A 15,643-nucleotide genomic window follows, 5' to 3' on the forward strand; every position below is an offset into this window, starting at 1 on the left:
GTGCAGGCAGTGACCAGTATGAGGTGCCCTGCTAACTTGCTCAAGGGGAGAGGGTTGGATGTCTTGCTGTCCTACGAGGACATCTCAGAAAGCTAATCTCCCATCCATAGAAGAAACTAATCCCATCCTGGGTAGATTTATGTACTCTGTTTCCAGTACATCTGGACACCTCACAGTCACAAATGAGTCACTGACTCCCTGTCAGATAGGAAGGTTTATGGTACTGCTCTCACAGAGAAGAAACAGAAACAAAAAGAGACTATGCCATCCTCCCTGCTCACACAGGAAGGCTGTGGCTGATGGCAATTAAAACTCCAGCAGTCCAGAGTCCAAGCACAGCAGCCTACTCACTGGATTATTTTTCAAGTCACTCCACAGGCTCAGAAGGCCTAATTGATTCGTAACTGTCCAGGACACAGGCACAGACATCTGAAGCTGAAAAGCCACCATCAGATATCAGTGCCTTGGAAATGAAGAAGTGATGCAGGAAAATAAATGCTTGCTGCTTTCCTAATGAGTGTTCTCTAGGGATGAATGCTGCTTTCTGCTGAGGGGATCTTATCTCATGGGCACAGCACGGCACACCAGGTAGAAATATGTATTTATTACTACTTCCAGCAAGAAATTCTGATCCTGGGAGCATTCCCAAGCTTGCTAGGGACACAGTCTGCTTTGGTGGCTCACAGCAGGATATGGTTTGACATCGCTTAGTGACATGAGAGTTGCAAGCACGTGAAGAAAGTGTAGAGAGGGCCAAAGCTCTCAAGCAAAATCCTCTGCTGGACAGGTTCCAGGAAATCTCAAGGGGTGAGAGCAAGGTCCTGAAAAGGGGCCCAAACAGTAGAAGTGGTTTGGGCTTCCCCACTTCTTGAGAGCATCTCAGAGTTAGAGCACACCAGAGCTTTTCCAAACCCTGTGAAAGATCTGCTTCAAAATCAGGCTTCTCTGGATGTTATTTATTCTCATTTGTTCAGCCTTGACTTGAAAAGTAATATAAATTGGCCCTGAACTGAAACCCCAGTATTTTGTCTGAATTTACTGCTTATTAAGGCAACTTTATTGGACAGCTCTTCCAGAAACTGGTGCCCAAGTCAATTCTGGGGTCATGGGAGAAGCAGATTTAACGATCAGCTGGAGAGGCTAGGTCAGATGTGTGGGTTTAGATGCTATAACTCTGTCATCCCTCTTTGCAGTTCCATGCAGGAGAGAAGTCCCATTACGGTGCCTGCTGGATTCACGGAAAAGTGTGAGCAGCAGATCTACTGAGTACTGGTACCCATTCCCAGCTCATGTTTGTCCTAGCAGGCATCATGAAACACAGATAGATGGGAGACATAGGGAAGGTGCAGGAATACATAACACAGTTCCTGTTTGTTTGTTTGTTTGTTTTTAAAAGGGAAATCAGATGATTTGGAACCTGCTGGAGGGATGCGGAGAGCCATTTGCTCCCCCTTAGCCAATACTTATCTACGATACAGGCTGTCCAAGCTCGAATGCTGATGGCAGCCTTGAGTTTAAGTCCTGTATCTTTCACACAATCAAACACTGCTAAACTGTACCAGTGGCTGGCACTAACTGCCCCAGGCCCATCCCAGACTTGAAGGACTGCCTGAATGATAGAAGCTGATCTCCCTGTTGGCTTATGGAAGGTCATCCCTTCTGAACATAGTGCCATGCCCAGAGGAGGCAGCAGAGGTTGCCTGCATTGGCACCAGTTTATGGGGAGCAAGCTTCCCACCTCCATAACCCCAATGCGCACTCTGTGACTTACCAGACACCTGGAAGAGGCAGGTGGAGACCCCCACGTCGTTGGAAATGCTGCACTCGTAGCTACCGCTGGTCTCCCGGCTGACACTGTCCACCTTCAGCTCCGAGTAGTCCTGCTGCTCTGCCAGGGGCTGCACCAGAAGGGTCCCGTTGAAGCGCCAGACAGAGGTGGCCACCTTCATGGGGCTGCCCTTCAGCATGGTGCAGCGCAGGGTGACACTGCGCCCCATGCCCTGGCGCACGTCCTGGAAGGCCGGCTCCACCACGGGGGGGACTGGAGACCGAACAGAGCAACAGATGGGGATGCTGTCAGGGAACAGCCGTCTCGCTCAGCACGGTCACCCCAGAAGTGCCTCTGAGGAGACACGCACCTATGATTTCCAAGAGGCTAATTATTTTCTAGTAGGAGCAGCAACAGTCATCTGACATCCCCTTCTGACTGGGCTGGGGCCACCTCCCACCTCCCTCCATTTATTAGGTAGGGGTGGCCTTTAGCAAGTACTCATCCCACAGTGAGACACTGCTTGGAGGAGTTACAAAGCCCTGCTCTTTCATGTGAGAAGTGCAACTCCAGCAGCTGAGCGCCGTAAGTTGGATTCAGTCCTCAGATCCTAATCAGGATAACCAGAGTCTTCATACCCAGCATAAACTGCACTCCCTGAGCAGGCAGGTATGCTCCCGAGCAGTTACATCCATGTTCTTCTGGTCAGTGTCTGACAGGGTTATCAGGGACACCATGTTCAGATGGACAGATATGCACTGCCTGTCTCCACAGAGCACAGACGTAAAGGGGTGTTAATAAAGCCTCTCCCCAGTACATCAATACAACACATCAGGGACTGGCTACAGGGACTCTGGGTCCTATTTTTATCCCTGGCAACAACTGCCCAATGCTGGGAGGTGTGTCACATCTTCATGTCAGCTCCTCTGCCAGTACTGTGAGAATGGTGATGTGTGGCCGCCTCCTTAGCAAAGGGAGGCTACTGAGTCTTGTTCTTTAGCACCTGTAAAAATTTATAGGGACTTCACAATTTGGGTATGGTTGAGGCAGAACAAGGAGAAAGTCTGGACTAGTATTGCTTGGGTTACCCCTTATTCAATGCAATGGCAGAGGACAAATGTCCATAGCCATCTGATGGACATGTTTCACTTGCAATAAACTCTTAATTAAAATGCTACAGCATGGGAATAACCAGAAGCTCTCCCTCTAAAATGATGAAAGCTTCCTGAACACAAAACAGCTGTCACACTGAATCTAAAACAGGGAGAACAGATTTATAGCAGCTCCAGCACAATCACAACTCATCTTCTCCAAGTTCAAAGCACCTGCTCTTCCAAGAACAACTTCTATGCACTACAGATCTACAAAGCACCTTCCTCCTGTAAAGGTCTGCAGCGCTGACAAGCAGAGTCAGGCCCAAACCCCTGCAATACTGTGTGTTGCACCTGCAGTGCCACAGACACAGCTCCACCAGGAACCATGGGTCACACAGCATCCCCACTGCCCTGCACGCAGCGTGCCTGGAGGGCTCTGGTGCAGCAGTCTCTCTCCTCCCATAGCCCGACCTCTGCAAGACCCACCTACAGCTCTGTAACACTAGCAACATCTCCATCTTCTCCACAAATGAAGGTGCTGCATGCACCACCCCATAGGTCTGCACGCACAGTGTCCCCTCGCCCAGGGACACAGACGCATCCGTAGGTATGCAGCATACAAGCATCCCTTCCACCTGACAGACCTTGTTTGATAGTGGCTGATGGTTTTCTAGGCACCTGCTCTCACTTCTCAGGCTCTGGGCCCTTTGCTGCACTTAAGTGGATTAAAAGCAGCCCTCGACTAAGCTCACGTTGCCGTGCTGAATGGCATGGTCAGCTCATTACAGATGGCTTTGCTAGCAATGTGTCTCTGCGGGTGCTCCAAGCGCTGACTTGCCTTTGGCTCACACGTCTCCCACCTCATGGTGAGAATAATGTGAGAAGTTGTTTGATTAGACCTAGTGCCATGAATGTGTCATCTCCAACCCTAGCTGCTATCCCATTTCTTGGGTCACATCTGCTCCTTAATTGAAGCTGGTAGGGTCTCACATTATAATCAGGGCCAGCTGGTGATGGGGTGGAGGGGAGAGGAAAAGGGGAGAGAAAAGAGAAAGCGAGACTTAAAAAAATGGCACAGCAGCTCCAGATGTACTCAAAGCAATCTTATCTTATGAGGAGAGAGAGGGGTGGGAGAGCAGCTTCCCTCACTGCACCGAGCGGTGCCTGTGTACGGAGCTGGGACAGAGGGAGAAGAAAGGTGTGAAACTAGGCAGCGAGCCCCCCTGCAAGGACAGACGCTGCAAGGAAAGTGCCCCCTGGCCCCCACCGAGGGAGCATCTGGGCACAGTGAAGGTCACACAGGAGCAGGGCTGGGACACACCAGGTGCCTCCTCTAGGTCACAGGAACAGCAGGGCAGCTAAGGATGCACAAGATATTTAATCTTCTTCAGCTGAGAAATGGGATTTACTTGATTTGCACTAGGACAGTCCCTGGGCCTATGTTATCACCTTGCAGAGGGAATGTCTGAAAGTGCCTATAAAGTACAAATTGATTACGTTTTCTCCTCTTGTTTCTGGCACTAGGAAACCTCCAATGAGCAGTAACTCTGCAGGTAGTTCTAGAGTCCCTGGGTTTTCCAGAGAGAGAGCTGAAGCAGGTCATCCCGTCACTGCAAAGGATGCAGTATGATGCCAAGGGGCCACTATTCCTGAAGCTTGCCAGCAGACATGAAAGCAAAGCAAGGTCAACAGCAATTACAGAGCCAGACATGAGCTCTGGCCTCCAATGCCTACAGGGGAGCTCACGCTTCTTCAGTTAGGTTATACACAAAAGGGAGACCCACCACCAAGGCAAGGATTCCATCTGCAGATCCCAGCAGATAACAACATGGCTTTTTCTAATCCCTGGCTTAAACACAGAAGAAAGCTTGTTTAAATGAGCTACTGTTCCAGCTCCTCAGAACTGGGAACTGAACAGTTCCAGTACAGCTGAGGTGGTGATGGTCTCAGAGCACAGACTTCCAACACGACTCCTGCGCAGACACTGTTAGGGAGCTGCAGGAAATGATCAGGATTTTCCAGCTGCTTCTAATACTCAGAGGGAAGCAGCATCCCCGCTGGCTACAGGAGAGCAGTATCTGGCTATTCTGGCTCTCTAAGCTGTCATGGTGCTCTTTGGGGAGCTTAGGTATCAGCCCCAGTTTTTAGCCCAGTTCCAAAGGCAGGTCCTTGTCCAGAGGCTCCTCAAATGCCTTCCTGCATCTCCCCCAAACTCCATGCATGCAGCTGAAGTGCTCTTTTAAGCAGCAGCCATGTTGCAGGCAGCAGGTTGCTACATTTCAAGAAGGTGAAAAAACCTCTGCATATACAGGACTTCGGGATCCCCAGGTAAGAAACACAGCAAACAAATATAGACTGTTACTGTTTTCTCTCAGCACACAGCTTAACTCTAGAAGAGATAGCCGGCAGGAGGAGTGATGGAAGGGGTGAAGAGGGCAGCACATTACCATTCTAGGCAACATTGAAGGAGCGAGGCTCCTCCAGCAACCTTGTTAAGATGCAGCTGCTGTGAAACACAAGGCAGGGCAGCCTGCCTTTGCAGCAGAATAAGCTCGTTAGGAGCAAATCAAATCAGCTGAACGCAGGCAACCTACTCCAGTGTGCCAGGCACCCTAAAGCAAAGCTGGGCTGTAGGCAGCTCCCTTGCTGTGAGCCAGAGCAGATGCTCTGCACTGAAGGGTTGCTAAGCCAGCACGGTGTTCACAATGAAGGGCAAGAGCAAGGGAAGCAAAACAGAGGAATGTCAAGTGTTGAGGGGTGCTGCTTTGTGTCCCAATAACCTCTTATTTTCTTGGTTTCACTGGAAATAACCAGGACTGAAATGCTTTTCCTGCTAGATGAGTGAGAAGTGATCTCTGGTCAAGTCTGTAAGTATTTGGTTTCAGTCTTTTTTTCTTAGCCTTGAGGAGGGGAGGAGTGTTCTTCCTTTGAAAAGCCGAAGTGCCTGCAGGGGAGACCACAGTCTCCTTGCACTGTTACTGTGCTGTCCTGCTTGGGCACAGGTCAGGAAGGGGTACTCGGTGATCCCAGCAATGTTGTCAGAATGCTGCAGGTTCCCATCAAATTCCAATGCCTTCAGAAGGCAGCGATGCTTCTTTCACCAATGATAAAGTCAGAGCATTCCAGGATGGCAGTGATGCACTATGGAAAGTTCTTCACTTGTGGAGTAAATAAATAATAAAAAAAATTTAAGGTTTTGTTGTGTGGTTGGGGTTTTTTTTAACTTTAAAAAATGGAGATGTCAAGAGGCTGCTCAATCTGATATGGATGAAAGGCAAAGAAAGGTTCATATTGGAGTGGACTGATGCACAGAAATCAGTAACAAGCTTAAACACAACTCAGCATCTGCAGAACAGGGAAACACCGAGCGAACAGACCTCGCATCAAGAGCTCAATTCTTGCCTGATAAGGTCAAAAATCCTAGACACCACAGTACAACACTACCACGTAAGACACATGCCAGGTCTGCTTTCCTACCATAGCTTGAGGACTTTAAATAGCAGAATCTGGTCAATGCCCAAGTGCTGGCTCATTTTGAGAGGGCTGTCAGAGCTGCGGAGCTCACTCATAATCTGCTTTCTGACCCACAGGCAGCCCTTTCCTCCCTGTAGTCACCCTGACCAGCGGCTGACAACAGCCAGCTCTGCAGGTGGTCAGCTGCCCACGTTGTACCACTGGTCTATGTGGATGCCACGCGTGGCTGCACTCCCATTTTCCTACAGGGATTTACTTCCCACAATACTTCCTCTGCTGCAAAGAGCACCACGGCGCAGCAATGTCTGGGCAGAGGAGCAGAGGCACAAGCAGAAAGACAACTTGCCTGATGTCACACGAACTAGCAGCATCAGACAGAAACAGCACAGGCGCCCCATATCCTGACCCACGCTTCAGCCCTCATCCCAGGCTTCCTGCCCTGTGATAAACACCCTCTACTCCACCCTCCAGAATCAGTCATCATTTACATTTTTATTTAAATCTAGAACGTGCAACACGTAACACAAGTGATGAAAATAGCAAGCCTTGCCAGATTAGAAAACAGCTTTATTTTCAGCTGCTCTCATCACACTGCTGAATGACTCCTTCCAAGCTTAGCCATGCAATCACAGTGCCAGTGGGACTCTGGCTTGTGGTCTTCACCTTATCCCACCTGTGAGAGCTAATTGACCACTCACTTGCTGTATTAACGTTGCAAAGGATACAGAGATAACCTGGTATGAAAGACTGCGCTGTGTGGTTAGTTACAATTAGCAGCTGTGTTTCATTATCCAAAGTGGTTAACGACACCAGGCAGTAATTTCTCTCTCTGGAAAACAAATCAGCACAGGCTGCTATTAGGGCCTTATGAGACCTATATGACCCCATCCAGCATCCATTTAAATTCTGAGAGGTACCCTTCTGCAGTCATACTGGATGCAGTCTTCTCTAGGCAACCAAAGCAATCCCAGCAAAAGATGTTGTTCTTATCCAGCCCCTGGTCCCATAATCCGTGGTAATAAAGATGTCACAAGCATCAAAGATACTGCACCCCTGCTTTTACAGCAGGTAGAAAACTCATAGTTTCAGCTCCAGGAGAGACCCAGAGCTCTCTATGCGAGCAAGTGGAAAGCTCTTTTATTGTCACAAGGCTGGGAAATCACAGCTAAGCAATTCTGTCCCCTGCAACAGCACTCACACCCCAAGAATACACGTTAGGCACCAGCGGTTTTCCATGTGGAGACAAATATTCAACTAATATTTACAAGGCCAGTCTCATCTGCTTTTTTCTGAGAGATGATATAATTGAGTAGTTAGAAGAGGGGAAATGGACGAAGGTTTGCCCAATCTATTACAGCTAAAAGCCAGAACTTCTTTCTTTCATCTTCTATGTCCTTTGCCTTTGCACTTCACTCTCCCCATGTATAAACAGACAAATTGTTTATTTTTTGTGAACTGCTTGAAAGCCAAGTTGCAAGTATAATTTCAAACAAAACAAATTTGTCTGAGTACATTTTCTGCTAGACAAGTGGGTGCAGGGGCCGGAGAAGCAGGGCTCAGAGCAGAGAAGGCTTAGCTTTGTGCAACTTGACTGCTCTTAAAAGAAGAGCAAGTTAAATGTATTCACTACCAGTTTTTCTGCTTTCCTGTTCTCTGAACTTTCCAAGCCAATTAGCTCAACCAGTCTTCACCTTGTTTTAATAAAGAAGGACTTAATAAAGGATTTCCTCTTCTGCATGATAAGCTGTGCTGATTAATACATGAGACCCCTAGCTCACTTTACAGAGTGCTTTGAAGAAAGTCCATCTCAAGTGGGAGTTGTCAGACCTTCTGGCTCACAGATATGCCTCCTCAAAAAACGATCTGTCCCAGACAAGCTGGAACTCCACTCAGACTCACTGCCCAATTAATTCAAGCTAACAAGACTCTACAAAGACAAGTATTCTCCTGCAGCGTAAAGCCACCTCCTTCCCATGCCTCACTTACCTCCAAGTGCCTGGTTTCGAAACAGTATGCTCCCCTAATTGAAAAAGGTAAGTGGGAAAAGATGGTATATGTACAGAAGACACAAACACATTCGTATGTGAAATGCATGCTGATAATCCTCCCTCCACCCACAGGCCACCCAATTAGCATAGTTATGCACAAGGGAAGTAAAGACTGAGAGAGTGGGCATTTCGGAACTAGTACCTTCAAGTGCGGCCAGACCAGTATCATAACCCAAATCTAAATTTTTATTTTTTTTTTTTGCCACAGACTAACATGAAAATATTGTCTCTAGCTCACAGACAGTTTTGCTAGTTACAGCATGCTGAAGCAGGATGATGGCTGGGGTGGATCTGGGTTCCTCTTGCCCACACGCATACCCACAAGAGGGGAACCCTCCCATGCGTAGCATTGCCAGACCACCAGCTCTTCTCAGGTTCTGCCTCTCTTCTCTAGAATATAACAAGATGTTAGCTCATACCCATGCATCTCTTATTACATGCTTCTGTTTAACAAATTGGGCTGGCAGTGACATGCTGCTCCCAATAGCATATGAATAGTTTAGATCCAAACATTCACTAACAGTCAGCCAATGATACTCCTTCCCCAAAAGCATCCCATATGCATTAACTTTTGGCAGAGAACCAGTTATCTTACTCCTCAATAATTCATAGGTAAGCTACTCAGCTGGGTAGTTCTGGGAATAAAGCAAGTCATTGCCAGTGCAAACTAAGAAAAAGAAGAAAAAAATCTGCCCGGAAAAAAGAACCAAATAAGATTCTTCTTCCAAAACAGAGAATCCACATCTTTCCTCTCACCTCAGAGTTTATCACTAGTTTTTCTTACCAGCTAACCCAATTCCCTTGCTGCAGTTTCAGCCTACTGCAAGTCCTCCCCATAGGTGTTTTTATGTTCTAGTAATCAAATCTGTCCTACCCCTAGTAGCCCCCAACCTCAACAAATACTAGGAGAGAATTCTTAGTCTTCTTCCTCTCCCCAAGTCCTTGACAAGATGATTTTGACATTTTATATGTGCATATATGTATGTACACATATCTTTACAATTCCTCTTTCTCTCCTTCCTCTGCTTTTCCAACAGCAAAAGCACAGCTTTAGTTCCTATTTAGGTTTTATTTTCTTTGGGAAAAACCACTGTCCTAGGGTTTTAAATGCCAGGGGAATCACACACAAGAAGTTGGGAAAGGAAAAAATAAATGAATCTACAGCTCTGACTCTCCTCACATGCCTGGCAGAGACAAGTAGGGCACCTCAGCCTATAATGGGGCAGAGATCAACAGGTACCAACTGCAACCTTGTGAGCAGAAACAGAGCCGCTTGGCCCATCACAGCAGAACGCATTCCCTCACTTCCAGCCACAGTGTAAAGATGGAAAAATGGAGGGAAAACAATGCATCTGTGTGTTTGTCATCCTAAGATAGGTTCTCCACACTCCTGAGAAGGATTTGGAACAACTGAGAAAGGACTGATCACCCCCCCAGGTTTGAGAAAACCTGGAGCTAGCTGGAAGAGGACTTTATAGCCCAAATTTATCCCATCTAACTTCAGGCTCTTCACTGAGGAGCCCAAGTTAGGAATGTCGGCTCCCTCCAAAACCACTGAGTGAGACAGACATCTCTAGAGGACAATTCAGATGGTAGGAATCCCTAGCTGACATCACCTCCCTCCATCCTGTGCCTGCACGGGGAGCCTCAGGTGATCCCAGCCCTCACATCTCTGCTAGGCGGGATGAATGCAAACTGAAGGAAATGCTTGTGTGACACCTGCACAGAAGTGGCCAGTGCCACCCCTCTGTACGAACCTCTCCAGGCACTCTCAGTGCCTTGTTTGATGAGTTTATCAGTGAACTGAGTTATAACGTGCATCTGAAACTTGGGCAGCATGTCCTGCTTTTGGACAGGAGACACCTCCTGTGTTTGCGTTGCTGCATGCCACAATGGAGCTACTCTGGGAAGGAAAACAGACACCAGCCTGCACCTTCCCCATAGCAAATGTAGTGATAAACCTTTGGACTCCAGACAGCATCCAGCTAGTGCCACCACTAGGGCTTGTGTCCCGAGTGTGCAGCTGTCACCTACAAGGAACTGAGTTTCCTTCCCCTAGTCTCCTACGCAGGACCTCACCCACAACCGGAGGAGCTACCAGGCAGAGGCGAGCGCTGACTCCAACCAGCAATCCAACAGCAACAGCCTCCTATTCCACCACCAGCTGCCTGAGCAATTCAACTGCCTCCACATGTTTAGACCCTTTTAACAAAACAACTGAAAGTTAAGAGCAGGGAGGCTGCAGGAGAGAGTGTCTCCGACAACTGCAATCCTGTCAAAATAGGGAAGAGTCCCTGCTTTAGAAATGCAATGATTTGTCAGGGCCACAGGTGGTCAGAGCCTTCTGCTCACAGCTGGGCTACAGCACTACTTTACCTTCTGTTTTCAGTTTGAAAGCTAAATTGGGAGCACTAGATGATCCCTCCACAGCTGCTTTCCAAACAGGCAGGCAAAGCAAGAGGCAGCATAGCCAAAAGCAGAAATACTGTTTAAAAAAATCAGACCTGCTTTAATGATGGGTTGGTGTGATCAGAGCTGGAAAGGGGAGAGATCCAAGCCAGAAAGAGCCTGGTAGGGGAAAGAAGGCCATCCAAGGCAATGAAGATAATCAATTATTAACCAGCATTCCCAAATATGTTTACTTTGAATTCTTTGTCTGTACTAGTAAGCAAAAAGGATGCATGTGGCAAAGCTAGACCAGGAAGAGTTAATACAGTGATCCTCCGCCTATCTACAGAGTGGGAAGAGGACAGGCTTCCCCAATACAAGCCAAGCTCTTCCTCAGCCTCTCCTTCAGGCCTAGCAAGGAATTTGGACTAAAGAGGAAGAACTCAGTGCAGAGCAGCACCCAGTTCTCCATCACTTCTCTATCCACTGTCTTGGAGTTCTGCTGCCAATTGTTTAATATCGTGCTCTGCTAACTGTCATTATCACCCCATTTTTCCATCCTTCACCCATGATTGATCTTGATTCATCTGAGGAAGATGACGACAATGAAAACGTAACTGTTCAGAAAGAGGCTGAAAGGATGCTCAGACTGAAAGATTTATGGCAAACGTTCAGTCTCATAGATGAAGCAGCTGAGGTCAACAGATATCAAAGCAATTTTTCCCATAAGAATTAATGTAACAAGGGGGGTGTGGTGCATACAGGAACTTCAGAAATGCATGCAATTTAAAAGCACAGGAGCAGTATATATAACAGAGAAAGGAGAGGCAAGAACATTTTTTACTGTAAGCATTTTTGCTGTCACTCTCTGGATGGTTACCTCTTCATCACTGTCATCATCATCTTCAGATGAATCAAGGTAGATCAAATCAATCATGGGCGAAGGATGGAAAAATGACGATAGGTTCAGGCGGTCCATCAGATGAAATGGCTGAGGTCTTTCAGAATAGTGATGGGCTCCAAAAAGCCAGCTGCCAAATAGCCACCGACTCTGCCATCTGAAAGTCCTGTCTTCCCCCTCCATCCTTCACACTGTTACCTGCATGCATTTAAAATGTGTGAATTTCATAAGTGCCTGTGCCCAACTCCTCCTCTATCTATTAATTATGAAAAAAATGCTTTATCTGTCATATCAGTAACTGTCCTAGCTTTTCATGAATGTATCCTCAATGAGTTGCTGGTTGCAGAGACTCATCCCCCTACACCTTACTCCCAAACCTGCCAACCCCCTACGGAGACAGCAGAGGATTTGGCAGTCCCATTTATTCAGGCTTGGGTGATAACACCTGTCTCAGAGAAGGGCACGGACGTGAACTGTGGAGGACTTGCTCCCCCACTAGAAACCTCATGTCTTCCCTCTGCATCGCCACCGTGTTTCCAGAGGAGCCCCGCGGCTGAGGCAGGCACAGCCCTGCAGCCTTCTCTGTCCCTGTGTTAGGAACAGCACCGTCACTTCTGACAGCCGCAGGTGGTGTGGGCTCCCAGAAATCGCTCTCTGGGGCTCAGGGTCTCCTCTGCAGCAGAGGGTGCAGGAAGGAGGCCAGTGGCAGAACTGGCAATCATTCAAGGACAGCAGCCTGCTCCCTCGACCTCCCCGTTTGGCTATCAGCTCTGTCCCATCTCCTCTGGACTTCAACCAGGAGAGGGAAATTTATTAACAGCCCCGCTCACTGGATAAATCTGCTCTGACATTCGATTTTCCAGGCTGCTTCCGTGGCTGACCTCAAATCGGGCCAGCACTGCAGGAACCATTCAGAGGAGCGGCATCCCTGTAACATGCGCACATGCCGACCTCATGCAGATGCTTTCTCATGTTGACTGACGAGGACTCAGACTGCACCAAAGGCGATATGCAGGACAAGTGGGAATCACATACTCTATTTCTTCTGATGCCTGGATTTTGGTCCAACAGATAAATGCCTGAAGCTGATTCCATAAAATTTCCATTGTTCACATTCCCAACTCTTCTGAGACCCAAAAGTAAGGCCATTACCTTCCTCATTCTCACCCACTGCATCAAGATCTGAAACTGGATCCTGGCCTGAGTCAATCCATCAGCAATTATCAGCCCGAGGGGTTGTGGCAGCACACACTGTAACATGGCATCCTGCTCCTTCCAGTTTCTTCATGATGGATAGTAACACCTCCCAGAATCCGACACCCCAAGTGAAAAGGACATTTTAAACAAATTTCAGCGATGTTTGCTGAGCCATCCCACTGTGGTGGGCAGAAAGGAGATACAATTCTGTGTACAGCTCTGGAAGGAACCTGCGTGGACTTAAATCTGGGAACATCTCTGGCTAAATCTGTGACAAAAACCAGAGATGATGGAAAGACAGGCTTCTCCATGTCCTGTTTGTAAGACTCCAGCTGGATTTGTGTACCCTGATCTGAATTCATCAGTGCAAAAATGGCAGAATAACAGACTAAAAACAGATCATAAAAATCTTAAAAATGCCACAGAAAGTAGGAAACGATGGGGGAAAACTTCACCTAGCCAGGCTTTTGAGGGGAAGTTTGCGATAGCAAACAACAGAGAAGATTAAATTATTCTGTAGCTTCCATGCATGTATTGCCTATGGGAATACAAACACAAATCAATAGGGTCAACGTAAGTAGATGAGACCTCAGAACAAACAGCAATAAACCTCTTTATTCCTCACTGATTCCAGAAAAAAAACTCATGGAAGATGAATGTCGGATGTAACTTTACAAGTTAAAAAATGAATGATGATTAATATAGTTTTATGGGTCCTTGGCAGACAAACTGGGTAGTGTTTGAGAAAGCAACAAGAAAAGTAACTATCTTGTCATAACATCCTCAGGCACTGGAAAGATCCTGGCTTGCTTCCACACGACAGACTAACTGAAGATGTAATACTATTCAAATGCAGCCCACATTAAGCAGATTAAAAACACATTAACCGAAAGAGTTCAAAAAGAAATTTTAAATGGGTGCAAGCACCACTGAGATCTCTCTAGTGAGAGGGAAGCCTTCTCTAGTAGACCTCTCTAGTAAGATCCCATATGACCTCTTAAAACTGTTGCTACCTCACCCCTTCATCAAGGTCAAAGATCTCTCCAGCAAGTTGGCACGGCTAAACCCTATCAGTTTTAAAGGCCCCCCATTCAGGCTGTGTAGCCAACACCACACATAACCACCTGTGGTGTTTGAATGACCTCACGTGCATTTGCAGCTGGGGTGACTGGACACAGACTTTGGCACAGCTCTGGGATGTGGCTTGTGTTTTGCTTCTTTCCCTCCAGCACAAAGGCAGAGCTGAAATGCCCAATAACTTACGATACAATCCTTAAGTGCCTTCAGATACCAACATTTGTAGAGGACACAAAATATGCAGCAGTAAATAACATACTAGAGAGATACCTCACAAGGGACAACTTGGTTTGCTTGATGGAATGGGCTTATAGTAACTACATTCAATTTATCTTGGATAGTCATTGAATAGTTTGGGTTGGAAGGTACCTTTAAATTTCATAATGTAAAGGTCTAGAAAGAAAACTCTTGAGGAAAGCATGTATCAGTCTTGTTAAGGAAGAGACCAGGACTCCAAGAGGAGCCTGAGTCTATGTAACCCAGTGAACATCAGCTTTCAGCTTAATTCTGTAGTTCAAAGATGTCCAAATCCTTGGATGATTAAGCCAAAGCTTACTAAACATATTGTGAGATGGGCATCACCTCTGCACCCGCAACGGTGCGATCATTTTTTAAAATCCCTTTAACACAGGCGACCACACTGCCAGAACGATCTTGAAAAAAACCTAAGAAGAGGGCTATAAAAATGAATCAAGGGCTGGAAAACATGCCTTGCGGTGAACGGCTAAAGAGACTTTCTGGATTGCATACTGAAAAAAGGCTAAGAGATTACTTGTTCTGGTGTCTGAGATTACACATGGAAGAGACCACTGATAACAAATAGCTCTTTATGTGAGAAGATGAAGGCATAAACAGAGCTTGTAGTTGGAAACTGAAATGAGACAGGCTTAGATTAAGTCATGACAACTGAACCATGAGCATAAAAAAGTGCTGAGACACACACTGAATTCTCTGTTACTTCAGTCTGGGAGTGGACGCTGCACTGAAAATGTACAAATAATCCAAGTTTACATCCGCAAAGATAAACGCACCTTGTTCCTCAGCTCCAGTAATGAAAGAGACTAAGCTTGGCACGTAACTAACTCTCCTGTCTAGACAAACAGCACAGAATGGTTAGAAGGAGATTCAAAGAGCATTTTCTTTCTCATAATGATGATGAAGATGGAGTCCCAGCATTTTGGGTAGGTGGATTGGAGCACTAAAGCTTCTCCAAATGTTATTTAAAAAAAAAAAAAACAAACACCCAAACCATTACAGAATCTGTCTTTCCTCCTCTCTTTAAAGCCTGAATGTAGTTCCATTAGCATCTTTTCATTTATACATGTACATTGGTTCCTAGAAAGCTAATCAGAATGAAAACTTGCCTATTTACATGCATCAACTTGGCTTTTTGCAAGGCCTCATTACAAGCAGCCCAAGGGGAAGAGAAAAATCCCCAAACCACAAAAACCCATTTTGTGTTGCTCCGTTTTCCTCTTACACAGCCAACTGCCACCATCTTCTCATCCCTTTAGACCCATTATGCTCTTTGCAGCAAACCACCTTAGATGGAGGGCTGCTCCCTTCTCCTCAAGCCCCAGTTCCCCATTTTACAGCACACCAGGACGCTGGCTAAAGGGCCTGTATTATGCATAAGCTATGAACTGCTCAGAAAATACCAGCAGATCCAGCACTATTAAGCCGACCTATAGTGCAT

The 15,643-nt window shown here is 46.7% G+C and overlaps 1 protein-coding gene across 2 annotated transcripts in view; it reads right to left on the reverse strand.

Annotated features, from left to right (window-relative positions):
- MDGA1 (MAM domain containing glycosylphosphatidylinositol anchor 1) overlaps positions 1-15,643 on the reverse strand; it is a 154,976-nt gene that overhangs the window by 59,684 nt on the left and 79,649 nt on the right. For both annotated transcript variants that reach the window (XM_055816601.1, XM_005238664.3), the window contains exon 9: positions 1,772-2,041. In XM_055816601.1, coding sequence (XP_055672576.1) covers positions 1,772-2,041 — 270 coding nt within the window. The remainder of the gene's footprint in view (positions 1-1,771; positions 2,042-15,643) is intronic.

The sequence above is a fragment of the Falco peregrinus genome, chromosome 11 (genome assembly GCF_023634155.1).
Source record: "Falco peregrinus isolate bFalPer1 chromosome 11, bFalPer1.pri, whole genome shotgun sequence".
NCBI classification, from domain to species: domain Eukaryota; kingdom Metazoa; phylum Chordata; class Aves; order Falconiformes; family Falconidae; genus Falco; species Falco peregrinus.